The sequence below is a fragment of the Danio rerio genome, chromosome 7 (assembly GCF_049306965.1).
Source record: "Danio rerio strain Tuebingen ecotype United States chromosome 7, GRCz12tu, whole genome shotgun sequence".
In the NCBI taxonomy this organism is placed as follows: Eukaryota; Metazoa; Chordata; class Actinopteri; order Cypriniformes; family Danionidae; genus Danio; species Danio rerio.
The window spans coordinates 1205165-1232559 of NC_133182.1; the positions used below are offsets into that span (position 1 = coordinate 1205165).

The 27395-nt window shown below is 40.6% G+C and overlaps 3 protein-coding genes across 3 annotated transcripts in view; all 3 read right to left on the minus strand.

The window, feature by feature from the left end:
• The window catches only part of alpk1 (alpha-kinase 1), an 859942-nt gene that overhangs the window by 574324 nt on the left and 258223 nt on the right, over positions 1 to 27395 (minus strand). The window lies entirely within an intron of this gene.
• The window catches only part of si:cabz01076231.1, a 758238-nt gene that overhangs the window by 102438 nt on the left and 628405 nt on the right, over positions 1 to 27395 (minus strand). The gene's annotated exons all lie outside the window — the stretch shown is intronic.
• LOC110439911 (uncharacterized) lies at positions 135 to 19274 on the minus strand. Its single transcript, XM_073907806.1, has 9 exons — positions 19171 to 19274; positions 16081 to 16190; positions 15415 to 15496; positions 14912 to 15107; positions 14762 to 14830; positions 10782 to 11734; positions 7331 to 8091; positions 5056 to 5259; positions 135 to 1411 (listed from the first exon to the last, which is right to left on the minus strand). The coding sequence occupies exons 1-9, from the start codon at positions 19260 to 19262 to the stop codon at positions 1173 to 1175; spliced, it is 2706 nt and encodes a 901-aa protein (XP_073763907.1). The 5' UTR covers positions 19263 to 19274; the 3' UTR covers positions 135 to 1172.

A 27395-nucleotide genomic window follows, 5' to 3' on the forward strand; every position in this document is an offset into this window, starting at 1 on the left:
TTTTTTTAATTAATTAAATAGTTTTGCTTTACTGCATTTTTGTTGCATTTTTGCTGTATATATATATATATATATATATATATATATATATATATAAAAACAACTGCTATAAAGAAAAAAAAGCCCACAAAGCATTAAACAGTCGTAAAAACAGGCTTCATTTTCTTCATGCAAAACCGTCAGTCTATTTCTGTGTGTGTGTGTGTGTGTGTGTGTGTGTGTGTGTGTGTGTGTGTGTGTGTGTGATGTATGAGCTGGACATGCACTGTTGAATCTGTCGTTCAGAAAAAGACTGGTGAGGTCAAAACTGCAGTCAGAACCATCATCATCATCATCATCATCATCATCATCATCATCATCATCATCATCATCATCATCATCACAGCAAAAGCTCTGCATTATACAGAGAAACACAAACATCTGAACACTGGAGCTCTCCTTCCTCAGTTTAACATGGTGATACAACTCATGTGGTCCAAGATAAAAACACACACACACTGACCGGAATGTGTGAAGTGTGTGAGGGAAACGCGCACACACACCATCACTGCACTGTATATGTTAGCATAGAAGAATTCAACAAATAAATGAAGCTCACTGCAAACATGCTGCTTCTGTCTGGTGTCTAGTCCAAATATCTACAAACACTGAAATCCAGAAGCATTTTCTAGACAAGCACAGAATATAGTCGTGTTTTCAGAAATAAAGAGTCAAAATGAAGAGAGTTTTACTTAAGACAAGCAAAATAATCTGACAGATGGAGTAAGCAAAGCAAAACTAAACTCCACTGTCAGATTTTTTGGCTTGTTTTAAGTAAAACTCTCTTCATTTTGACTCTGAAAACACGACTATATTCTGTGCTTGTCTAGAAAATGCTTCTGGGTTTAAGAATGTTTAGATATGTAGACTAGCATCAAGACACACAGATGTTTCTGCAGTGCTGAAGATATAAACAATAGCATCATCAGCGTATCATAACAGTATTTATACGATGCTCTGAGTGTAAAACTAACGCAACTCTTCACTAACTTTTTTTTGCATGCATGCACGGACAAGATGCATGCAAAAAAAATCCATGTGCATGTAGGAAATGCTGAAATTTAGCCCTATCTGCTACTGTTATGATATCTCTAGTGGTGTTTTGTGAGTGTGAGTGAGTGTGTGTGTGTGTGTTACTGTAGCATGGAGTCCTTGCGGCCCTGTTTCTTCAGCAGCTGTATGCGGTTGTGGCAGTAGAACTTGATGGCCCTCCAGTCGCGCTGGTTGCTGGCCAGCAGGGGGCAGAGCTGCAGACAGCGCTCACAGTCCGCTTTAGCAGGAACTCGCAGCTCCAGGATGTTCTGCTTCAGGTGTGTTTCCACCGATACGCGCTCCGCTTCCGACCACGGACGCTTCAGCACGCCACGCTTACCTGAAACACACACACAGGGTCACCCCTAGTATGAGGAACTGTGAGTAGGGGTTGCAGACTGGTGGACTTGACGCTTTATGATTGTCGTCGTGTTGCGCTGATCGCATGTTTTGGACCTGAACTACATGCTGCTTTACACAGAAATGTAGGTTCACAGAATGAAGCTGCCCTCAGACTAATGAAATCTATTTAAATGTTACTTTTCTCGTGTACAGTGAGTCACGTGAACATTGAGGGAACTTTACATGATCAAACAGATGCCAGTTAGATCCATGCAAATACCCTCAAACAGACGCTAGCTGATTGTGTTTACACAACACAGCGATCCATCAGCTGACCTTTCTCTTGGCTGCTGCATAGGGGCGCCATGGCGACCAGCGTCTTCAGGTAGAACGTTTAGAGCAGGGATGTCCAAACTCGGTCCTGGAGGGTCGGTGTCCTGGAGAGTTTAGCTCCAACCCTAATCAAACACACCTGAACCAGCTAATCAAGCTCTTAGTAGATATACTAGAAACTTTTCTGGCAGGTGTGTTGAAGCAAGTTGGAGCTAAACTCACCAGGACACTGGCTCTCCAGGACCGACTTTGGACACTCCTGGTTTAGAGCGTTTACAACTGGTAATTTGCACTCCGAGAATTTTAGCAGAGGGTTTTAACAGAGTTTTGAGTGGATTATGGAGTGTTTTTGTGACATAACTTTAAATTATGTATGTTAAAGCCGTAATAATCTGTCGGATGTGGTTCAAGGATTACTGGCATGTAACATAACAGGTCATGCAATTTCCAAAAATGAGCAATAAACGTACGTTTATTATGTGGTGTAGTGTTATATGTACTTCTAATGTAATTGCGTATCGACTCCACTAGAGGGCCACCTTGGTTTAACTACGGGGGTTCTATGAAGTCAGTGGCTGCGTCTGAAACCTCAGTAGGTACTGCATTTGAATTTAAACGTACAACTCGGCCATTAGAAAAGTACGCTTTATACAGTATGAATGTGAAAAGTATGAATGGAATTTGGACGTACTACATCCGCCATTTTGTCCTGGTCGCGTGACCTACCTGCGTCAGTTGCGTCACTTCACTCCCATTCACGAATTCGCTCGCGGGGCATCATGGGATAGCGCAGCATGCATGGGATGCGCACTCCAGAATCTTGTAGGTCATCCGGGTACTTCTCGCATGCTGATTTTAGAATTCTATGAATTCAGACATACTACTCTGCTCGCATACTGATTTTAGTGTACTATATAGTATGGAAGTATGCGGTTTCAGACGCAGCCAGTGAGACTGAAGTGCATGTGATGGTTAGATGGTAATGTGTTTGAGTTATACCTCTCTATGTACGCAGTCTATAATAAACACTGCACAAGAAGGAAACACTACACTCTGCAGGCTGATGTGCATGTTGATTCTAATCATGAGGCGTTTACGTTTCATTTAGTTAGTGTTGTATTGTGCAATATATATATATATATATATATATATATATATATATATATATATATATATATATATATATATATATTAGTAAGAGAAGAGAAACTGTTGACTTTAGCGATGACGAGGCTTTATTTAAACTGCAGAAGATCCCGTCTGACAACGAGGGGAAAATGCCTCACAGCAGCTGTTTTCCATTCCATTAGATCACATTGTTTAAATGATCAGTCCAGCAGGTGGCGCTGATCGACAGCAGTGTTAGTTTAAAGACATTAAAAGCAGGTAAAATAGATTAAAACTATTGTTTCAAAGCTGTCCGAATGTGACTTCCGAAAGGAAGGTCTTCGCATTCTCCTTGCGCAGACACGCACAGCATAATGGGTAATTTTGCATTCTAAAAAGGTCTATAGACGAACCAGCTGATCAACATGACATTGAAACACTCCAGTGTCCCTGTATCTGTGGTTACAGAGTCCGTAAACATGCGACCTGCACGTTAGGGTTGGGTCAATAGATGATGCCACATGCCAGCTGATGGCTGATAGACATCACAATGCTGCACACCTAGCAATTCTGAAAAGCCCTCCTTCCACACGATACTGCTGAAAACACACAATATATCAAATAATCTGATTCTTATTTATGTATTAATTTATTCTGTCACCCTCATTTATTTATTTTCCATTAATAAATACGTGCCTCATCAGTGCAGCAGTGTAGTAGAGCGTTTAAAGGAATCTGCTTGAGTCAGGCTTATTTTTCTTCAAGCACACCAATGGTTTCAATTTGCAACAAAATGAAAGTCTATCTAAATTTAGGGAGGATTCTGTACAAACTGTCCGATCAAGTGAAGGACACGATTCTCATCTGCAGTACTTCTCTGCAAAACCTGCTGCTCGGACTGAGAGGTTTTGTCTTGTTTCAAGTCCAAATATCTACAAACTCTTAAATCAAGCAGCATTTTCCAGACAAGCACCTAACATAGTGTTGTTCTCAGAAATAATGAGTCAAAATGAAGAGAGTTTTTACATAAATCAAGCAAATGAATCTGCCGATGGGGGAAGCAGAATAATCTTGTTTTTCCTTTTGATATAAAATTGTGACTCACACCACTGGCAGATTATTGAACAAATCAGACGTTGGCAATGTTTTGTTTTTCTGTAACAAATACTGTGAATATGAATACAATGTCAGCAGATGGTTTAAATGGCTTTATTTGGAAAAAAAATCTTGAATTTAGATGTATTAATGTGATTTTGTAAGTATTTTTGTAAGATTTTTTGTATAAAAAACAATAACAACATTGCAAGCAGGAATACTTACAATAGAGAAACCAAAAGAGTCAAATAAATGGTTTCCAGATAATCAAACAGTATTCAGGTGCAGAAATAGAATAATTAAATGTAAAATAAAGCTGTCTTCATACTAGTGATTCAGTAAAATTATTTTATGTTGTACATTTATGTGCCTGAATGCTTTAAACTCTCTTGAAATGCCAGTAAAACACATGCAAACTATGATATATGATTATGCTTTGCAATGACTCCACAAACATCATACACAGTTGAAGTCAGAATTATTCGCTCCTTCTCATTTTTTTTGCTTTTTTTTATATTTCCCAAATGATGCTTAACAGACAGATTCAGGAAATGTTCACATTACGTCTGATAATGTTTGTTCTTCTGGAGAAAGTCTTTTTTGTTTTATTTCGGCGAGAATAAAAGCAGTTTTTAATTTTTTAAACACCATTTTAGGGACAAAGTTTTTAGCCCCTTTAAGCTATATTTTTTTTCTCGATAGTCTACAGAACAAACCATCATTATACAATAACTTGCCTAATCACCCTAACCTGCCTAGTTACCCTAATTACCCTAGTGAAGCCTTTAAATGTCACTTTAAGCTGTATAGAAGTGTCTTGAAGAATATCTAGTCTAATATTATTTACTATCAACATGACAAGGAGAAAATAAATCAGTGATTAGAGATGAGTAATTAACACTATTATGATTAGAAATGTGTTGGAGAAATCGGCTCTCCGTTAAACAGAAATTAGGGAAAAAAATAAACAGGGGGGCGAATAATTCTGACTGCAACTGTATATTCTCAACTGATCAGCTACACTGATCACTGCATATCCTGCGATGTAAGTATTGGACACAGACACAGGACAGAAAAGCATGTGTGTATCGTGAGTGTGTGACTGACCTGTTTTGACCTGTGCGACGCTGCGTCTCTTGTGTGCGGTTGATGGTGGCGCTGCAGCAGCACACACTCGCACACCGGTTCCCTTCTTCACCCGTGAAACTCGACCTCTGGATTTCTTCTTCACCGGTTCAGCTTTCTCCTTAACCTTACTGGCCTCCGCATCAGAGTTTTCCGAGAACGAGTCGGCCGAGTTTCCAGACATCACTGAACAACACAAACAGCAGCAGGCTGACTTCAGTTTAGGGCTGCACGATATATCTGGCTAAATGATCAATCTTAGGATAATCGCATGCACAATATACAGGTGAAGCAAACAACAGCGGGGCATTAAATAATTGCATAATTTCCGTGGAGCTAGCGATTTGAGGAATTCAGCTGTTTTATTTGACGGAAGACAAAAATATGATTGTAAAAAAGCAGCCTATGCCGGTTATTAAAAATAATCAGTCAGTGTTTTCGATTTGTAATATAAATTAATTATTTAAGTGGAAATAATTTAGGGCAGTCCTATTTATTTCATTCATTTTATTTAGTTTATTCTGTTCTTCTGTGCTAAACACTGCAGGTGCGTGAAGATGCTCTGTTGTATTGTTCTGTTATTAATATGCTAGCATTTAAAAATAAATCAGTATTTTATGCAACATTTAATGTGTAGGACACAAAATAGACACGTCAATTTGTTTAATATAAATTAATAGTAATCTGACCAGTTAACTGTTAATAACCGACTAATGAGTGGCGGTTGTCGGTTAGCAAAATTAACCGAAATGAGCATCCCTAATACTGCTATTAATAATCACACTATACAGATGCAGATCGTCATCCATAAACTGAAGAAGCCCCCGAGGTGAAGAAGGCATGGAGGCAGTGCTGTTAATATTGATGTAGAAAGCTATCATTTTAAAAAATACTTTATTCTTTTAATTCTTTTTCATCTGCAAAGATAATTCTGTCTTGTTCTACATCCTGCTTGTTTTAAGCAGTGTTTAAGTGAGGCGCTCAACTAACACGCTCTGCGCTGGACAATAGACCTGCTGTCAGCTGCTCAACTGCAGTCTATTTTAGTTCCTCAAAATAGCGAGGCGCCAACAATGCGCCTTAACACACCTCTTTTCTAGACCGAAAGTCCACAAGTCCGATGAGTCCACAAAGTGATGCAAATGGATTTGCTATTTCAATAACGTGGAGCAAAACAGGAAAATGAAGCTTGAACTGCTCTAAAAATAACAACACATCAAGGCAAACAGGTCTTGCGCCTAATCGCGCTGGGTGTATGATAGGGCCCTAAATGCTTAGCCATCAACCCAGTTTTGTAGTCTGAACTAGAATAAAATAGATTTAAAAAATATAGTTTACCTGTTTATTTTGATATCAATAAATAAATAAATAAAAAAACAGCTAATTAAAATAGCATTTTTCAAAAGAAATGTTAGTGTAAAAAACACATCACAATACTCAATATCTCGCATGTTTCCATTATTGATTCCTCCACAGAGCTCAAGTTCATGTTGAAATCAGTAGTCATATATTGTGACTTTTGCAGCACGACATGTGCTTGATTTATTGAAGCGTATTTGATTTATTTGTGAAACTAGAGCTGTTGTGTGAGTGCGGTCATCCTCAGAGACGAGCAGAACACACACATGTAAAGTCATCTTTGAGCTTAAACTGTGCCTGAAGGCTCAAACACATGCAAGAGTACGGCAAAAACACTGATTATTCCCATAAACCCTGGTCTGTTATGTAATAAATGCACCATAATAAAAAGCCAAGATTGAAAATGCATGTACATCAGACCCGTGCAGCTCTTAAAGTGACAGTGTGCTATAATCCTGTATTGATCATTATTATTATTATTATTTTAGCAGATTGACTTATTTCTGGAAAACTAGCAACAATCAATGATGCATGATTATCTGCGGTCATGGCTTTGCTGTGAATAAATGTGATTATAATGGAAGTCAATGGGGTAAAAACAGCCACTAACATAACCAAAGGGTAGTCAATCTGAACTGAGTGTGGATGAGCTCATAAAAGTTGTCAAAGTTTTTCCCCAAAATATGAGTCAAAATCAGATTTGTCAACAAAATAATTCCATTTGCTGAAACACAGAGAAAGATGTGGCCAAATTAAACCTCACAATCAGCCCAGAGTTGATTAAAACGACCCAACAGCATAATAAACGCTTCATGAATAAGTTAAATAAGTGCTTCATAAATAAATGAATAACAGACTGACATTCTCAAGTGTTCCCACACATACAGCGGTGTCTTACCGTCGAGCTCGAGGCAGATGTGCTGCAGACTCATGCCTCTGAACAGAACGCCTTCCCGCTCGCCATACAGCACCACCCTGCCCACACGGTTCATCAGCGCCGGGTCCTGGCCAATCCCAGCGCAGCTCTGGGTCACATGGTACTCTCTCTGCAGGAAGTCCTCCAGGCGTTTGGTGGCGGCGCCCTCCTCCAGCAGCAGCAGCTGGGTGAGGATGGCGATCTGCCGGCGGGCGCGCGGGGCAGTCAGACATGCTGGGTTCTTGGCTCCGCTGCTCCGTGCCAGGCTCCGCAGCAGGTCTGTCCCGCGCAGAGGTGTAGCCGGAGAGTGGTACGGTCTGGAGAACACATACGGGCTCTCGGGGTCCACACCCACATCTGCAGACGTCTTGAGGAGCAGGTCCAGGCAGGTTTCAGAGTGCGGTGGCAGGATGAGCGGCTGCACACGGCCTCGTTTGCCCAGCACCGGCACGCGGGACAGATGGCAGAGCACCTGGCGCTCGAACGGGCAGAGTGCACTGTCCAGCGGGGCTGCGGAGCTCCGGCTGTGGTAGTCCTGCACCGTCAGCTTGGACACCTCACACTCCCGGTGCCGGTTATAGAGGAGCAGCAGAGCCAGGCTGGAGTGGCACAGCTGACGCCAGGATTCAGCAGAGCCCGGCGCGCGGGACAGCGAGAGGAAGGAGGAGTGCTGCTGCCGGCGCAGGAACAACACTAGCGTGGACAGAGACGACAGCAGAGGGGGCATGTGGGAGCGCTGAGGCCTGCAAAACACACAACACAGCTCTGTCACACTTACAGTACTGTGCACGACTTTTACACGAATGCGCTTTAGTTTGTAAACGCACAAGTTTTGCTACGGTTACGCCATCCGTCCACACTACTCTGAAAACGGAGCGTTTTGGAAACGCTGGAGAGGCTGTTTTCATTCTGAAGCGCTGCTGCTCGACTCAGTGTGGATGAGGGAAAACGCAGACATCTGGAAACGGAGGCGGGGCTGCTGAGATTCAATACCTGAATGGGGCTTTTGTGTCATTGCGTATCCTTCCCTTATTCGTCAAGCCCCTATCACATGACTATAACACATGGCTTTAACGCTACCGGAAAACAGCCGACCAGCCTTCACTGTAAACAACAACATGGACACTATTGTCTGCTTTAGGCGCCATTGTGCAGTTATTCATTTGTTTTGTTTAGTAACAACTCGACCACGTTGTCTGTAACAATAACCAAATGCCGAGCGAGACACATACTTCCTGTTAATACTAGAACGTGCATGCCCAGAGTGCACGAATGGTCATGTGATATACGTTTTTGGTGGCGTAGTGTGGATGGAGATATGTTCAGAAATGCTAGGTGAAACGCTGGTGTCTACGTGGATCATTTTTGATCTAAAATGCCGTTTTAATACTAAAACGCACTAGTGTAAACGGGGCCTTAGACCACCACCAGCTGCGGGAGTAGGTATGGGCCGGTGTAAGATTCTGACAGTATGATGTCTGGGTGAAACAACAACACCTTTCAGCTCTGCAGCAGGCTGGATGCTGGTGTCTCAGAGGTTTGTTTTTCAGATGTTTGCTGAATCGTGGCCTGACCAGGAGCTTTAGATGTGGAGGGTCATTTTTTGCTAGAGATACTGATGCTTGAAAGAACTGTATAAAATAGCCAAAGGACGTTAAAAACCCCAACAACTTACAAATAGTGTAGGAACGGTATAAGAGAACATTTTTGCTATTTTAAAACATTGACTTTTCCAAACTATGGTAATCCTTGAAACTGGTCATCTTCTCATGCCTATTTGGGAGGCACAGACTATTGTACAAATCTATCTATCTAAAAGCTATGGAGCACATGCTGGGTCATTACATTTATCTAAGGGTGCTTTCACACCTACACTTTTGTTTGGGAACCGGTCTCGTTTGCCCAGTTAACGTGGTTCGTTTGGCATATGTGAAACCACCAATTGCACTCGGATCCGCACCAAAACAATCGCTCCGAGATCGCTTGAATGAGGTGTCTCGGCTTGATTGAAACAAACTCTGGTGCGGATCGGCTATAGTGAGAAAGCGATATGATCCAAGCCTGGTTATATCACAGTGTTTTATGGATATGTAATAGGCATATATGAAGAGAGAACGGCTATATGAAGAGAGAATTATGAGTAGAGCGTGAGCCGGGAGGTCATTCAACAGACATCACAAGTCTCCCGGAAGTTTCGGGAGTCGTGTCTCTCCCTCCCGGTCCTCAAATACGTTGTTCTCACCCCTCCCCACCGCATCCCTCCTCGCTCTTCAGACACGTCAAGTGCACCGCATCAAACACGACCAAACCACCACCCCCCCGACAGCTGTGCGAGACTCTGCAAAATAAACAATGACACTCTGACCAATGTGAGGAGAGATTACTCGCACGTGACTTGTTTTAGCTCTTTTGGTCCGTTTAGAAACTTTGCTGTGTGAAAGCGAACCGCTCCAAGAGCAGCAATGTAACAAATTCAATCCCTGTTTCAGAACAAATGAATCGATTCACAGGTGTGAAAGCACAATAAAGGTATGGAGCATGTGCTGGGTCATTACTTTTGGGTGAAATAGCTTTTATTAAATAACTTTTTAGTAATTGAAGGACTAGCATCAAACGCCTGTTTAACGTGACCTCCTTAGCACAGAGCATCAGCTTGAACTTCTTTGTAGACAGAGAGACGTGCCTTGTTTGGGACTTAAAAATTCGTCCGGCCGGGGTTTCTACGGCTGTGTTCACACTGCGAGGCTTAGTTTTTTCTCAGATCTGATGTTTGTCCATGGATGTTCACACTGTTGTTATAAATGAAGCCAATATCAGATTTGCAGTGTGAACAGATCACGGTCCTAAACTGACCCGCATGCGCTGAAGCCTTATTTAAATAATCTACACGTCTACAGTAATTTAGCCTTTTATAATTTTAGAGAGGCCAATAAAGCAACCTGAACTTGAATGAGAGATAAAGAAGCAGATTTTATGGGTGCACATGGCTAATCAAATATTGTTTTAAATCAAATTGTGTTTCGTCTCATACAGTTAAATATTAATGTGATGTGGAAAAACCTGTGTTTCAATCCAGCTTCCACCACAAGTACATTTCAAACCTGTGGGAAGCACTGGAATCTCTTACTGCCTATAATATTGCCTACACATGCAGTATATAATACTCAGGTCTGGACTCTGTGGAGGCCATTTCATGACTGTCTTTGTTTCATCAGCTGTTTTTCTCACAAATATGATTTCATAACATTAGCCGTGCGTTTGGGATGATTATCATGCTGAACAATAACACTATTACAAACGAGGTGCTTTCTAGAAGGACTTACATGATGAATTAAAACCTGTCACAAACCTGTCAGACAACAGCTCTGGCAGAAATGCAGATCAAACCAAGACAGAAACTCCAGTATTATTCACTCATTCCTCCAGCTCTCACCTCGTCATTTCTGTCTTCTTCTCTTCAGCTCCTTCATCCTCCACCATGTTGACCACCTCCTCCTCCTCCTCCTCCTCCACCTCTTCTTCCTCTTCTTCTTCTACTTTCCCCGGTGTGGGTGGCGGCGGCTCCTCTTTCTCCTTCTCTCTCTCCATCTCCTCCTGCTTCTTCTTCTCTTTCTCCTTCTCCTTGTCCTCCTTCTTCTTAGGTGGTCGTCCTCTCCGTGCCGGCGGCGTCCCGGGACTCTTCTTAACACTCTTCCTAGGAGTACTACAGCTTTTCTTGGTGGTGGCGCTAGATGGAGGAGAAGCCAGCGAAAGAGAAAAGGAAACACCCGCCGGTTTAGTAGCAGACGAAATAGACTCGCGCTCCCTGGAAAACAACGACGGCCCCAGAGAAGACGAGGGCTGGGCTGGAGATGGAAACGTGTGTGTGTTTGTGTTCGGGGTGTGTGTGGGAGCGTGCGATAGCTCCATTGCGGCTCTGACTTCGGGCTGCTGATCGTGGTGTTTCTCTAGGTGGCGCGCGAGTGAGCGGAAGTGGCGTCCGCAGTATGGACAGTGCTGGCGGCGGGACAGTGTGCCGCTCGCACCGATGTTTATGTTGATGTTGTTGTTTATATTGGTGGTGGGCGGGGCTTGAGGCTGCTGGAAGGGGGAGGGGGATGAGGAGGCGGGGCGAGTGAAGGAAAGGGGGTGTGGCTGAGTCTTCTTCTTGATGCTGGTGGAGGTTTTTCTCTTCTTGCGGCGTCTCATCATTCGACCCCTCAGCTCCTCCAGCTCCTCTTCATCGTCATCATCTTCATCATCGTCTTCCTCTTCTTCATCCTCCTCTCTGTCGGAGTCACTGGCCTCGGAGTGGGACAGCGGGCTGGAGGAGGGCGACAGTGACCATGATGGAGTGAGGTAGTCTGAAACAGTGAGAGACAGGGGCAGAGCACCCGGATCCTCCTCCTGCACGAACACACACAAGAGGAGGTTTTAGTGGTGGCGTCTGTGATGTTATATTAAAACATCCACAATTAAAATCACAGTACTAATTGGAACTGAGGGATTGTACTTTTGACAATACTAGATTCAAAAGAATATGTTGTGTTCTTGTTATGTCCAGCACATATATATATATATATATATATATATATATATATATATATATATATATATATATATATATATATACATATATATATACATATATATATACATATATATATATATATATATATATATATATATATATATATATGGAACAAATCCTAAACATAACATTAACATATCCTGAAATTAACCAGAACATATCCTGAAATTAACCAGAACATATCCTGAAATTAACCAGAACATATCCTGAGATAAACCAGAACATATCATAAACATGACCAGAACATATCATGATATTAACCAGAAACTATTCTGAAAAAAAACAGAACATATCCCGAAATGAATCACAACACAACCTGAAATTAACTAGAACATATCCCGAAATTAACCAAAGCATTTTCCTGAAATTAACCAGAACATATCCCGAAATTAACCAGAACATAATCATAAACATGACCAAAAAATATCATGAAATTAACCAGAACATATCCCGAAATTAACCAGAACATATCATAAACATGACCAGAAAATATCATGAAATTAACCAGAAACTATTCCGAAAATAACCAGAACATATGCCGAAATTAATCACAACACAACCTGAAATTAACTAGAACATATCCCGAAATTAACCAGAGCATATCCTGAACTTAACCAGAACATATCATAAACATGACCAGAACATATCCTGAAATTAACCAGAAACTATTCCGAAAATAACCAGAACATATCTCGAAATTAACCAGAGCATATCCTGAACTTAACCAGAACATATCCCGAAATTAAATCACAACATAACCTGAAATTAACCAAAACATAACATAAACATGACCAGACCATATCATGAAATTAATCAGAACATATCCCAAAAATAACCAGAACATATCCTGAAATTAATCAGAACATAACCTGAAATTAACTAGAACATATCCTGAAACTAACCAGAACATATGCTGAAATTAACCAGAACATATCCTGAAATTAAACAGAACGTATTCTGAAATTAACCAAAACATATAAAATTAACAAGTAGATATCATAAACATGACCAGAAATTATCCTGAAACTAACCAGAACATACCATGAATATGACTAGAACTTATCCTGAACCTAACCAGAACATATCTTGAAATTAACCACAACATATCCTGAAATAAACCAAAACATATTTTAAAATTAGCCAGAACATATCATGAACATGACTTGAACATATCCTGAACGTAACTAGAACATATCCTAAAATTAACCAGAACATACCCTGAAATTACCCAAAACATATACTAAAATTAACCAGAACATATCATGAAAACAACAAGAGCATAACTCAACATGTTTTGGTAATCTTCAGGGTATGTTCTGGTTTATAAATCACAGATTCAACCAATCAACTGTAAGCAAAGTGACATGAATATAAAGCCACTCCTCCAGTTTCTCTTGCTCCAGATTAAAGGTTACTATATCACTTTTAATGATATAAATCGCCTGATTATAGCAAAGATTATTTATTTTAATTATCTTAGAATATTATATCAGTAATCCATTACACAGACAATTTTGGCTTAATCAACATTTTTGTTCGAATAAATATACAGATAGCAGCGATATAAAGAAAACTCAGCCCAAGAATTGAGCTGACTCTCTTGGGAGAAATCAATCGCAGAATCTTTATATTTCAAGGCCTGTGACAGTTAACAGAAAAAGTCAATAGTTATCATTAACAAAGCCTGACTACACTGGTTTGCTTTTATAAAAAACAAAATTAAACTAGTAATACTGAGTTTGTTAAGCCAGCATCAGGATATGGCTCACAACTCCAAACAAATCCAGTAATCCTGAGCTTGTTAAGATGACATCAGGATACAGATCACAACTCCAAACTAATCCAGTAATCCTGAGCTTGTTTAGACAGCATCAGGATGCAGGCCAAAACTCCAAACAACTTCAATCAAGTAATTCTGAGTTTGTTTAATCAGTGTAATGATAAAGGCCAGCGTCAAACCAGCGTCATGATACAGGCCACAACTCCAAACTATTCTAGTAATCCTGAGTTTGTTAAGTCAGCATTAGGATACGGCTCACAACTCCAAACGAATCCAGTAATTCTGAGTTTGTTAAGACAGCATGACGATGTAGGCAACAACTGCAAACTAATCCAGTAAACCTGAGTTTGTTAAGGCGACATCAGGATGTACGCAATGACTGCAAACAAATCTAGTAATTTTAAGTTTTATAAGACGACATCATGATACTGTCCACAACTCCAAACTAATCCAGTAATCCTGAGTTTGTTACGACGGCATCAGGAGACAGATCACAACGCCAAACTAATCCAGTAATCCTGAGTTTGTTAAGACAGCATCAGGATGCAGGTCACAACTTTAAACTAATCCAGAAATCCAGAGTTTGTTAAGACAGCATCAGGATAAAGATCATAACTTTAAACTAATCCAGCAATCCAGAGTTTGTTAAGACAGCATCAGGATACAGATCACAACGCCAAACTAATACAGTAATCCTGAGTTTGTTAAGACAGCATCAGGATGCAGGTCACAACTTTAAACTAATCCAGAAATCCTGAGTTTGTTAAGACAGCATCAGGATAAAGATCATAACTTTAAACTAATCCAGTAATCCTGAGTTTGTTAAGACAGCATCAGGATAAAGATCATAACTTTAAACTAATCCAGTAATCCTGAGTTTGTTAAGACAGCATCAGGATAAAGATCACAACTTTAAACTAATCCAGTAATCCTGAGTTTGTTAAGCCAGCATCATGGAGCAGGCAGCAGTATTTGAAACTTGTTAAAATCATTTTTGCTCATTAGTACATGACTGACGTGTCACTAAACAAATGTGACGTTTACTGTGTTTAGCATGAATCACCTTCTTGATGTTGCTTTCTGGATTAAACCCACAGTCAAACCCGCGTGGAGACACTGAACTGTGGAAACCCTGCAGAGCACAGATGAAGTTGAGTGTAAAGTTTTCTGCTCACACTGGTGTAATGGTCACAGTGCTGTGCTGATGACTTACCATGGCGTTTTCCCCCCAGTCCGTCAGGCTGTAGTCCACAGTTATCTCCTCGCCTTTGGCAATGTCTCGGATCGCTATGACGACAAGCCGGACCTGACTCCCACAATGCACCTCTCTGATCCTGCAGTTGGGCGGCGGGTGGAAAAGCACAGGGCCGCGGACTCCACTCGCACCCTCTTCACCCAGCTCAGGAACACTGCAGGAACACACACACACATGCACAAAACACACACACATACAAAAACACACAGACAACAACACATAAATACAACCCAAAAAAAAAAACACATACACAAATAAACACATACACAAACAAACATACAAACACAGGCACATACACACAAACACGACCGACCACATACACAAAAAAGACACACAAAAAAGATTGACAAACATCACACACACACACACACACACACACACACAGAGAGAGAGAGAGAGAGGGGATGAGTGAGCTGTGTGTTTGTGCAGTGGTGATCAGCATGTGAAGGTAAATCCTGTACCAGAGCTGAGGGTCAGTGAGGAAGTACGGGCTGCCCGGCGGAGGAAGACGATCTTCAGCTCCCTCTGCATACTGATCATCCCCTGACACACACACACAAACAACACAAAACAAACACACCCGTCACAATCCCTTCATCAATACACACAGACTATCTATACTAAAGGTGCAGTATGAGGGATTGGTCTAGAGGTTGAACGAGTCTCTCAAAACACAGAGATTAGCACAGATCTGTCTCATGTGAAGGATGTAAATACAGTAAAGTATGTTGACAGCACAAATGAGTGGGAACCCTACAAATAAAAGCTGTTTGAGATGATGTCTGTTTAGTGCAATATCAGATTAATACAGGAAGTTCAATAGCTTTAAAGACTTTAAGACCCCTTTCAAAAAGGTAATGATTCGCACTCATCAAGTAATTGCCTTGTGCTGTTTTTATTTTCGCACTCTTCATCAATATTTTGATCAAAGAATAAAAACAGAAATATCTTCAGATTTACTCGCGTCACAATAAGGAGGTTTGTAGAGTCTGAGCACTCCGACAGCAGAAACTGTGGAGAACTGAAGGTGAACGGCTGTACAAACACACTGAAGGACATCCCTTCATACAGAATCAATAACTGATTAACAAGCAGCAGAGGGTGTGTGTGTGTGTGTGTGTGTTCACCTGGGCTGTAGCTGTGCTCAGACAGACTCTCCTCTTCATCCTCTGTCACATACGCTGCTCTGTCACACACTTTCACAGGCGTCCCCTTCCTCTTCCTGCCACACACACGCCTAAGCAAAACACACACACAGCACAGCATTACTGACTGACACACACACACACACACACACACATGACTGAGCAAAACACACACACAGCACAGCATTACTGACTGACACACACACACACGCCTGTGCAAAACACACACACAGCACTACTGACTGACACACACACACACACACGGCTGTGCAAAACACACACACAGCACAGCATTACTGACTGACACACGCACACACACATGACTGAGCAAAACACACACACAACACAGCATTACTGACTGACACACACACACACACACGACTGAGCAAAACACACACACAGCACAGCATTACTGACTGACACACGCACACACACATGACTGAGCAAAACACACACACAACACAGCATTACTGACTGTCACACACACACACACACGACTGAGCAAAACACACACACAGCACAGCATTACTGACTGACACACGCACACACACATGACTGAGCAAAACACACACACAGCACAGCATTACTGACTGACACACACACACACACACACACACATGACTGAGCAAAACACACACACAGCACAGCATTACTGACTGACACACACACACACACACACACGCCTGTGCAAAACACACACACAGCACAGCATTACTGACTGACACACGCACACACACACACACACACACACACACACACACACACACACGCCTGTGCAAAACACACACACAGCACAGCATTACTGACTGACACACGCACAAACACATGACTGAGCAAAACACACACACAGCACAGCATTACTGACTGTCACACACACACACACACACACGCCTGTGCAAAACACACACACAGCACAGCATTACTGACTGACACACGCACACACACACACACACACACACACACACACACACACACATGACTGAGCAAAACACACACACAGCACAGCATTACTGACTGACACACACACACACACACACACACGCCTGTGCAAAACACACACACAGCACAGCATTACTGACTGACACACGCACAAACACATGACTGAGCAAAACACACACACAGCACAGCATTACTGACTGTCACACACACACACACACACATGACTGAGCAAAACACACACACAGCACAGCATTACTGACTGACACACGCACACACACACACACACACACACACACACACACACACACATGACTGAGCAAAACACACACAAAGCACAGCATTACTGACTGTCACACACACACACACACACACATGACTGAGCAAAACACACACACAGCACAGCATTACTGACTGACACACGCACACGCACACACACACACACACACACACACACACATGACTGAGCAAAACACACACAAAGCACAGCATTACTGACTGTCTCACACACACACACACACACACACACACATGACTGAGCAAAACACACACACAGCACAGCATTACAGACTGACAACCACACACACACACACACACACACACACACACACACACACACACACACACACACACACACACACACACACACTACAGCAATACTGACTGACACATGCATTTAAGCTAGACACACACATTAGAGCATTACAGACTGACACTGATATAAATACTAAAGCTTTTCCCCCTTTGAACACAATATATCTTATTTTGAGAGACATTAATAATAGTTTGGAGCAGTGAACATGTCAGGCTGAATAATTTAATGAATGATTGACTTCTGCTGTCGACATTAGAGTCAAAAACACTGAATTCTTTACTATTTAAAACGGCATCTATGGAGATCTTTTTTGCTAAAGACACTGATTTCCTAAAATAAAGAAAAAAAGTAAATAAAAAGTCTAACGCATACCTTAAAAACAGTGTAGCAGAAAATTTAGATGGTTTTAAAACCTGAACTTCTCCAAACCTTGAACACAGTTATCATCCTAATACTGACTGACACACACACACACACACTACTGCAAACCTGACATACATGCGCATCTGACCTGAACACACATTAGAGCATTACAGACTTACACTGACACACTTACACACTACTGTATTACAGACTGACACCATTACTGACTAATGAACATAAACACATCCGGGCAAAACACACACACACACACACACACACACACACACACACACACACACACACACCGCTGAGCAAAACAAACAATACAGCCTTACAGAATCAGACTGTCACACATACAAACACACCTAAACACAACACACACACACACACACACACACACACACACACACACACACACAATACAGCAATACAGGCTGACACACACACCTGAGCACAGCACACACAGACATTACAGATTGACAAAACACACACACACATTTCAGACTAATAACACACTTACCCAAGCAAAACACACATATCAGCCTGACACACACGTCTGAGAGAAAATGACAGCATTACACACTGACACGCTCCTCACTCACACAAATCAATGACACAAAATAACACACACACACACACATACACACACAACCGAACCACCCGCTGGACTGGAGGCGAAAGTATGCTAGTATTCAGAACAATAGCACTGGTAACTCAACGCTAAAATCCTGCATGTATATAATAACAGACACTCGTGTATGCAGTAGCACATGCTAATGTCAGAGTGAGCACCGGACACTTAAGCGCAACATTAATCGCTCGTGTGGCTTATAATAATCACCGCGCCGCTGCCGTTACCATGGTGAACTACTGTACGGCCGTTAGCACGCGGGAGCGCGCTTACCAGCAGTGCTCATGAACGCGCAGTGTTTTGCTAATCGTCTCCTTCGCTTCAGGTAAATATCAGCGGTACGGTAAAATAACAGCATAACGCTACACGCGAGTTCGGCGAACGCTAAAGGATAAGCGCTATTCGGATTAACGGCCGCGGGTTTACCTCAGCACTGCATGCGCACAAAACAACACAACCGGACCGGCTAACCGTTAGCACCGCGCTAATGCCAGAATACCGCTTCAAACCAACAATTCTAGCCGGTGAACCGGCGGCAGCTACTGACCCGCGGGGCGGCGGCGGCTTGCTTCCATCCCCGTCGCTGTCGAGAGTCGGAGGCTCCCGGTAATCAAACGGCGACCGCACGCTCTCCGCCATTAGCGCTGCTCCGGTGCGCATGCGCAGAAGCTCCGTCTGTGATGGAGATGAAGATGAGGAGGAGGAGCGGCCGCCGATTCAGAGTACTGTAATAAACACAACAGCAAACTGCGACATATACACTCATATAAAACCAACATACAACAACCGACACTCCAGCGTCTAAACATAAATAATGAGGATGCGAGAGGCTGCTTCACTTCATCATATGTAAATTAACATTAAAAACTGACGTTATCTTAATAAAACTAAATATAGAACAACTGACACCTCAGAAAATGTAAAACACAAAACTGAGCAGTCAATATAATATCAATTAAATAGAAAACAACTGACAAAATAAATGCTGAATTATACAGATGATATTGAGGAATGTAAACAATAACAGCGCTACTGTATTTCCTGTCGTCATTTCTAATTTCTATAGCTTCTAAGAGTCTAAAAAGGTCCACATATTGATAAATAATGTCATGACAGCTGTTTTAACGTGAAGGTGTGATTGAACTGCCTCTTAGTCATGAATTAGTTTGATAACAAGCAGGAAATGTTCATGGGCTAATGACATGCCCACATTGAAATAGTCTATATGGCCCTAATCTAATATAAGATGAACATAAATACTGATATTCCATCATATTAGCACTACAACTTCATCATAACAAGATAAAACAGCAAACACTCCATCATAAACAAACAAAACACGCTAAATAATATCTGACACTTGATCACAGTATTAAAAATAAACAGAAAACTGACTCTCCATAGTAACAAACATAAAATAAACACTAAATAATGAGGATATCTGAGGTATATTATGAGGATAAATATCTTCACTTGATCATAATATAAAATTACATGAAATGGATGTGTCATCATATAGAACATTCATTTTCTTGTCGGCTTAGTCCCTTTATTAATCTGGGGTCGCCACACCAACTTATCCAGCAAGTTTTTATGCAGCCGCAACCCATCTCTGGGAAACATCCACACATACTCATACACTACGGACAATTTAGCCTACCCAATTCACCTGTAGCGCATGTCTTTGCAAACTCCACACAAAAACACCAACTGAGCCGAGGATCGAACCAGCGACCTTCTTGCTGTGAGGCGAACGTGCTACCCACTCCGCCACTGCATCTCATATAGAACAACTGACATAAAACATAACATTTTAAATACAAAACACACTTATAAAAATATAAAGCAACTCCACTAAACATAAAATAAACACTAATTAATGAGGATATCTGAGGTAAATTATGAGGATGAAGAACATCTAACACTTCATCGTAATCTAACATGAACATAAAACTGTACTGTCAACTGATAATATTAAAACTAGGGATAAAACAACTGACATAAAGCATAAATTTGACGCTCCGTCATAATTTAAAATACTAATAAACACTGATAACATAACATATATACAACTGTGGATACACCATCATACACAAAATATGAACATAACACTCATAATATTAAAACTTGTATATTAGTCATGTTTAATAATAATAAACATTATGCATTATTCATGTTTCTGTTCATATACATATTAAATATGCATATTAACCTGCTTATGTACAAATTAATCATTTAAAACTTATACTGATATTACAGTGGAAATGAACACTTATTTATATGGACACATTCACCATATATAAGACACTTACACAGTTATTTTTCCACAATATTATTATTTACACAGAACTTTAAGATGAATAATTGTAGTTAAAAATCAAAATGAATGATTGCGTAATCTTTGCAAGCTATACTGTAAAGTATTCATTAATTGTTTAGCTTAAAAAGTTAATAATTACCAGAATTATATAAAATATCTCATTGAAAAATTTGAAAAGGGTTATAACGTGTACTTACTTTTCGTTAACTTACACCAGCCACACTTGAAGTTTCGTCCCATAATTTATTGATTAATACAGACATACACATACATATACGGTCATCAATAATATAACCAAATAGAGAACGTAACAGAAATCCGTTAAATGTATGTTAGTGTGCGTCTCACAGATAATAACTGCATATCAAGATGCTTTCAGAACAGAAAACAGTGCAAAAACTCTGAATAGATTCACAGCATTCAGAAGGTCAGTACCGGCAAAGAAGTGTTACATTTACATTACATCTCAGTCAAAATCAATAAATACAGCAATTAATATATTAATCGTTCAGATTTTTGGTTGTAAGCGAGTAAAAAATAATACTGTTATCTTCAGTAATGCCTTTGATTTAGTTCACATAAATATGCGTTCAGTAATTCACAGTCTAAGAGGCGGTCAGTAAAGCTACATGAACACAGTTAGTACAGTCAGAAGTGATTATTAATGTATTAATCTGTGGGTATTAAAGCTCTGTGCGGCTCAATGATCATCTAAACACATGCTTTACTAATCACAGATGATGAATGTGGCTCAAGCTGAGTTTAACTAACTCTCTACTCTATATTCTACATATACCTCAAACCTGTGGCATGTACCACGAAGCTGGCTTAACAAACTCAGGATTAGTTTGGAGTTGACAAAACCAAAGCAGTGCAGTCAGGCTTTGTTGGCATCATGTAAATGCCATTATTAATGGTAAATCTGGTCATTATAACCTGAACATAACCAAACAACAACAAGAAAACAACCTTTTTTTCTGTTCACTATGATTTAAACTCAGTATTAGTTTGGAGTTGACAAAAACAAACCTGTGCCTGACTACTTTGTGTTGTAAATCCAGTTATTAAATCAGAATAAAACCTGAACCAATCTTTAATATAACCAGAACATAACCTGAACATATCTTGAATATATCCAGAACATATTTTGAATTCAACCAGAACTTATCTTGAATATAAACAAAACATAACCAGATCATATCTTGCATACAACCGGAACATATCTTGAATACAACCAGAACATATCCTAAATATAAACAAAACATATCCAGAACATATCTTGAATATAACCAAAACATAACCTGAACATATCTTGAATATAAACAGAACGTATCCAAAGCATATCTTGAATATAACCGGAACATATCTTGAACATAACCAGAACATATCTTGAATATAACCAGAACATAACCTGAACATATCTTAAACATAACCAGAACACACCCTGAATATAAATAAAATATATCCAGAACATATCTTGATTATATGAGAACATGACCTGAACATATCTTGATTTTAAACAGAACATATCCAGAGCATATCTTAAACATATAAACAGAACATATCCAGAGCATAGCTCGAATATAACCAGAACATATCCTAAATATAAACAAAACATATTCAGAACATATCTTCAATATATACAAACATATCCAGAACATATCTTTAACATAACCAGACAAAAACATATCAACTTTTTCTGTTAACTCAGGCTTTGATCTTGAGCTCATGTGTGCATACAAATTATGGAAGGATATCAGAAGCGAACAGCCAACCCCAGGCCTCCAAACAAAGATAGTGTGATTGACTTCCCACAGTACACTTGAGTCAACACAATTCATTAGTGCTGATTAAAATATTAAATAATCATATGAAGAATTTAACAACATTTATAGAGCAGAATTAAAATGAGTGATCCTTTAGCAAAAGTTAATTTGTAAAGTTAATGAGTATAAACAGACTCAAAATATACAAGCTCATCTATAGTTTTTGTAAAGCTTTGGTTCCTAATTAAAATATAAAATGTTTTAAATTATGGCAACTTTTATGTTTAAATTATTTAAACAAAAAATACACTAAAACTACTTAATCCTAATAAGTCATTAAAAAATTATTAAATAAATTATCAAAAACTGCATCTTTAAAAGTCTTTCACTACATAGTGATCTTTGATTTGGAGCAAGAGAAACTGGGGCAGTGTCTTTAAGGTCATTTTGCTTACAGTTGATTCTGATCTTTAATCCAAAATATATTCACAACTTAACTTGAAAATAGCCAGAGCATATCCTGAACCTAACCAGAACATAGCCTGAATATAGCCAGAACCTAACCAGAGCCTAGCCTGAAAATAGACAGAACATAACCAGAACATAGCCTAAACATATCCTGAACCTAACCAGAACATAGACAGAACATATCCTGAACCTAACCAGAACATATCCTGAACCTTACCAGAACACAACCTAAACATAGTCTGAACATAGCTTGTTCCGATTAGCTCTGCAGTGTAAGGGGCTGTTCACAAATTGCATATTAATTATTCATAATTAATAATAATACTAAAAAACTCTAGGCAGTATGTAAACAGCACCCAATTTACCATGGCAACAAATTGATTAAAGCCTGCATTCATGGTCCCCAAAACCCAATACTGATGCAAACTAATCTCCAATTGGCTAGCCAGCTAATCCAGCTTCATGGTACAGGCCTCAAAACAACTTCATTAGTTTATAATGAGTACCGAGTCCATCAGTGGGCTCTCTCTGCAGACTCAGTCTTTTCAGCAAGACTTCTGTCATCATTTACTGGTGGTCATTCTCCTGCTCTATTAGAAGAGCTCACACTGATCTCCTTCTTCAATCCTCGATCACATATATTCAGTGTTTGTATTGAGTGAACGATGACAGAATCTGTGCTGGTGTGTGTTTGTCTCCTCACATTAACGCGTGTGAATCAGAGACGTGGTGAATTTCACATGACAGCCCTAAGTGTTTTAGCCCAGTCAAGCGCTATTAGATTAGATCTGGAGAGTTATGGTCATGATTATAGATCTGACATATAGTTTTCACACAACATCAAGACCACAGACTCTCCGCTCAGTCTGAAAACACCAACACACGGACTAAACAGGGTGTAGTTTGCTTTGTTTTAAAGGGGAAATGGGGCGATATATTTCGGAGAATACCTGAGAAGCTAAATTATTTTGGAGTATAAGCTTTGTTTTCAGAGAATATCCCTTTAATTAAATGTTGTTTGAGCCTTTTATTTGCTCTTTCTGTTGAGTTTAGCATTAATGTAAGTTTATGTACTCATGCCACAGTCCTCCAAACCAACATAGGGTTTAGATAATTGTCAGCAAGCACTTCTTATTCATCTTAAAATAGAATTGTTCATATTAATATGTAAATTTAGTATCATATTTTTAAATGTAATCAATGTTTAATTAAATATGAAAGTAGGCACCTGCAGAGATTATATATATAAATATATATACACACACTGCCAATGGGTGCATTATATTCATTATTCATCTATTATTATTAACATAATCACTAGAGTTAATGTAATGTGACTCAGAAACAGCTCGTCTTTAACATCATCAATTCAAAACCTTCAGCTTGAAAAGGTCTCGTGTGTATTTAAGGCATGTTTAGTGTTTCGCTGATGTGTTTTGTACTCAGATGCTTAAAACACAATTTTTAATCTAGTCTGAGCTGAAAATCTGCTTTAACCTGAACTGGAGCCTCAGATGAGCTCAGTGTCTGCAGCGCTGACAGGTGTGTGTGTGTGTGTGTGTGTGTGTGTGAGAGAGAGAGAGAAAGAGAGAGAGAGTGCATCTGTGTGTGTAAGTGATAGACAGTTTTTGTGTGCGTGCTTGTGAGAGAGTGTGTTTGTTTGACTCTACAGGAGCTGCTGTAGTGTGTCGGTGGGTGTGTGTGTGCGTGTCTGTCTCTACAGGATGATCTGCTTCTACTGTGTCTCAGTTTGCGGTGTGTGTGTGTCTCTACAGGATCTGCTGCTGTGTCTCAGTGTGCAGTTTCTCTGTGTGTGTGTGTGTGTGTTTGTTTCTACAGAATCTGCTGCATCTCAGTTTGCAGTGTGCCCTTTACTTCTTTACAGGACCTGCTGCTGATGTGTCTTGGTGTACGTGTGTGTGTGTGTGTGTGTCTACAGCAGGGGTCACCAAACTTGTTCCTGGAGGGCCGGTGTCCTGCAGATTTTAGCTCCAACCCTAATCAAACACACCTGAGCAAGCTAATCAAGCTCTTACTAGGTATACTTGAAACACCCAGGCAGGTGCGTTGAGGCAAGTTGGAGCTAAACCCTGCAGGGACACCGGCCCTCCAGGACTGAGATTGATGACCCCTGCTCTACAGGATCTGCTGCTGTTGTTGTTGTGTCTCGGTGTGCAGTGTGTGAAGCGTCAGGCACGCAGACTCAGTCCAGTGGATGAGCTCCAGCAGAACCCGATACGTCCAGAGTTTAGCAGCAAAACTACCAGAGCCTTCCACTTCATCCTGACCCTGAGGAACACAGAAACACACACAGACACACACAATTAGAGCCCAGCTCATGCCAACTGTGACAGCACTGATCCTTCAGAACTATCGCCAAGAAGTGTTGTCTGCAATGAAGTACAAGTCAAACATTTAATGTATTCCCTGTTCCTCATCAGCACCTTTATTAAATAAACAGGTTTTCCAGTTTTGGTTTTAGCAACACATTTTACAAGCAGTTGAATCAGTAAAGCATTTCCCAGTGTGTAATGTTGCCGTTCCTTTTCACAACACTTAAAGACGTTTAGGGACTGAAGACAGCAAGTGCTGAAGAGTTTCAGGTGTCATTCTGTCCCATTCTGCCTCCAAACAAGTCTTAAGATGGCCAACAGTATGCAGTCGTCATAGTTGTATTTTGCACTTCAAAATGCGCCGCAGGCAGCAGGACTCTGTAATGTGAGCTGAATGTGGTTCTGTATTGTCTTGTTGGACTCTGCATGAGCGTCCCTGGAGAAGAAGGCAGCATATTGAGCTCCAGAGTCTCTCTGTGCTGTTCAGCATTAATGGAGCATCACAGAAGAGCAGGTCACCTTCGCCAAGAGCACTGACACAACCCCAGACCATGACAGAGCCGGGCTTCTGGACTTGTTGCTGGTGTCTGTCTGGATGATCCTCTTCTGCTTTGGTCTGGAGCACACGGCGTCCATTTCTCCCGGAAACACTGCTTCATCTGAGCACAGGACACGTCTCCACCGTGTGATGCTCCATCCCAGACGCTTCCAAGCCCAGAAAAACGGACGGCGCTTCTGGACACTGTTAACATAGGGCTTCCTCTTGGCACAGTGCAGTGTTGGCTGGCGTTTGTGGATGTAACTCTGTATTGTGCTGCTTGTCAAAGGTTTACCGCAGTGGTGCTGAGCCCATGTGCTGATCTGCTTATAGATGAATGAGGACTCTTGATGCAGCGCCCCCTGAGGGGTCGGAGGTCACGCTTGTTCAGCTTAGGCTTGCGCTCTTGTCCTTTACGCACTGAAACTCCTCCAGATTCCTTCAGTCTTTAATGCTGTTCTGCACTGTTGAAGGTGAAATATCCACATGTCTTCCTCTCTTTCTCTGAGGATCATTGTGTTTCAGCATTTCACTCATCTCCTCTCATATTTGTGCTCAAACTGGTGATCCTCAACTCATCTCTCCTCCTGAAGGACTAGAGCTTTCCTGATGAGCAGATCATCATCACCATCACCTGTACACATCACATCATCATTCAGCAGATCACCTGATCACTGCCCTAAACTGATCCTGGCTCTGTTTCTGGAGTGTGTTGCAAGAAAATTAGAATACGTGTTTATTAAAAATAATAATAAATAAAATCAGGAGGAACACATTAAATTATGTTTGTTGTATTGTCATTATTGAAATACAAGTTAAAGTAAATTTAGAAATCACCAATTACTTCAATTTCCATTTCTATACTTTTAAATTTCTGATATGAGGTTGTGTCATCATCATCATCAAGTTATTTTAGTATAAACCAAGCAAACATCCACCTTCAGTTAGAGCTTCACATGTCATTTGTGCTGTAATTTACAACCTTGATATTATTAGTAATAATATACACACACACATACGTAGTACACACACACATACCCACACACACACACACACACACACACACACACACACACACACTGCAAACACAAATTTTCATGCATTTGTGATTAAAGGTGCAGTGGGTGATCTGCCAAAATGCTAACTGTTTAGCATATTATCTTTGGACGGCAGGGAGGGACTGTGATTCAAAGCCACACCCCCTGATATCGAGAGCGAGAGCGCGAGCACCGCGTCACAACAGCGACAGACAACCCACTAGTTCATGTCATTCGCCAGTTAGTTAGTGCCAGGAATTACATTTATTACTGAGCCACACTTACATGCTATTTCAGAGCGAATATTCAG

Coding starts and splice junctions, on each gene's coding strand:
- LOC110439911 (XM_073907806.1), bottom strand. CDS start 19,262: ATGGCGGAGAGCGTGCGGTCGCCGTTTGATTACCGGGAGCCTCCGACT. Junction 14,831..14,911: donor ACTGGGGGGAAAACGCCATG/GTAAGTCATCAG, acceptor TGTGCTCTGCAG/GGTTTCCACAGTTCAGTGTC. Junction 1,412..5,055: donor CGTCGCACAGGTCAAAACAG/GTCAGTCACACA, acceptor TGTGTGTTTCAG/GTAAGCGTGGCGTGCTGAAG.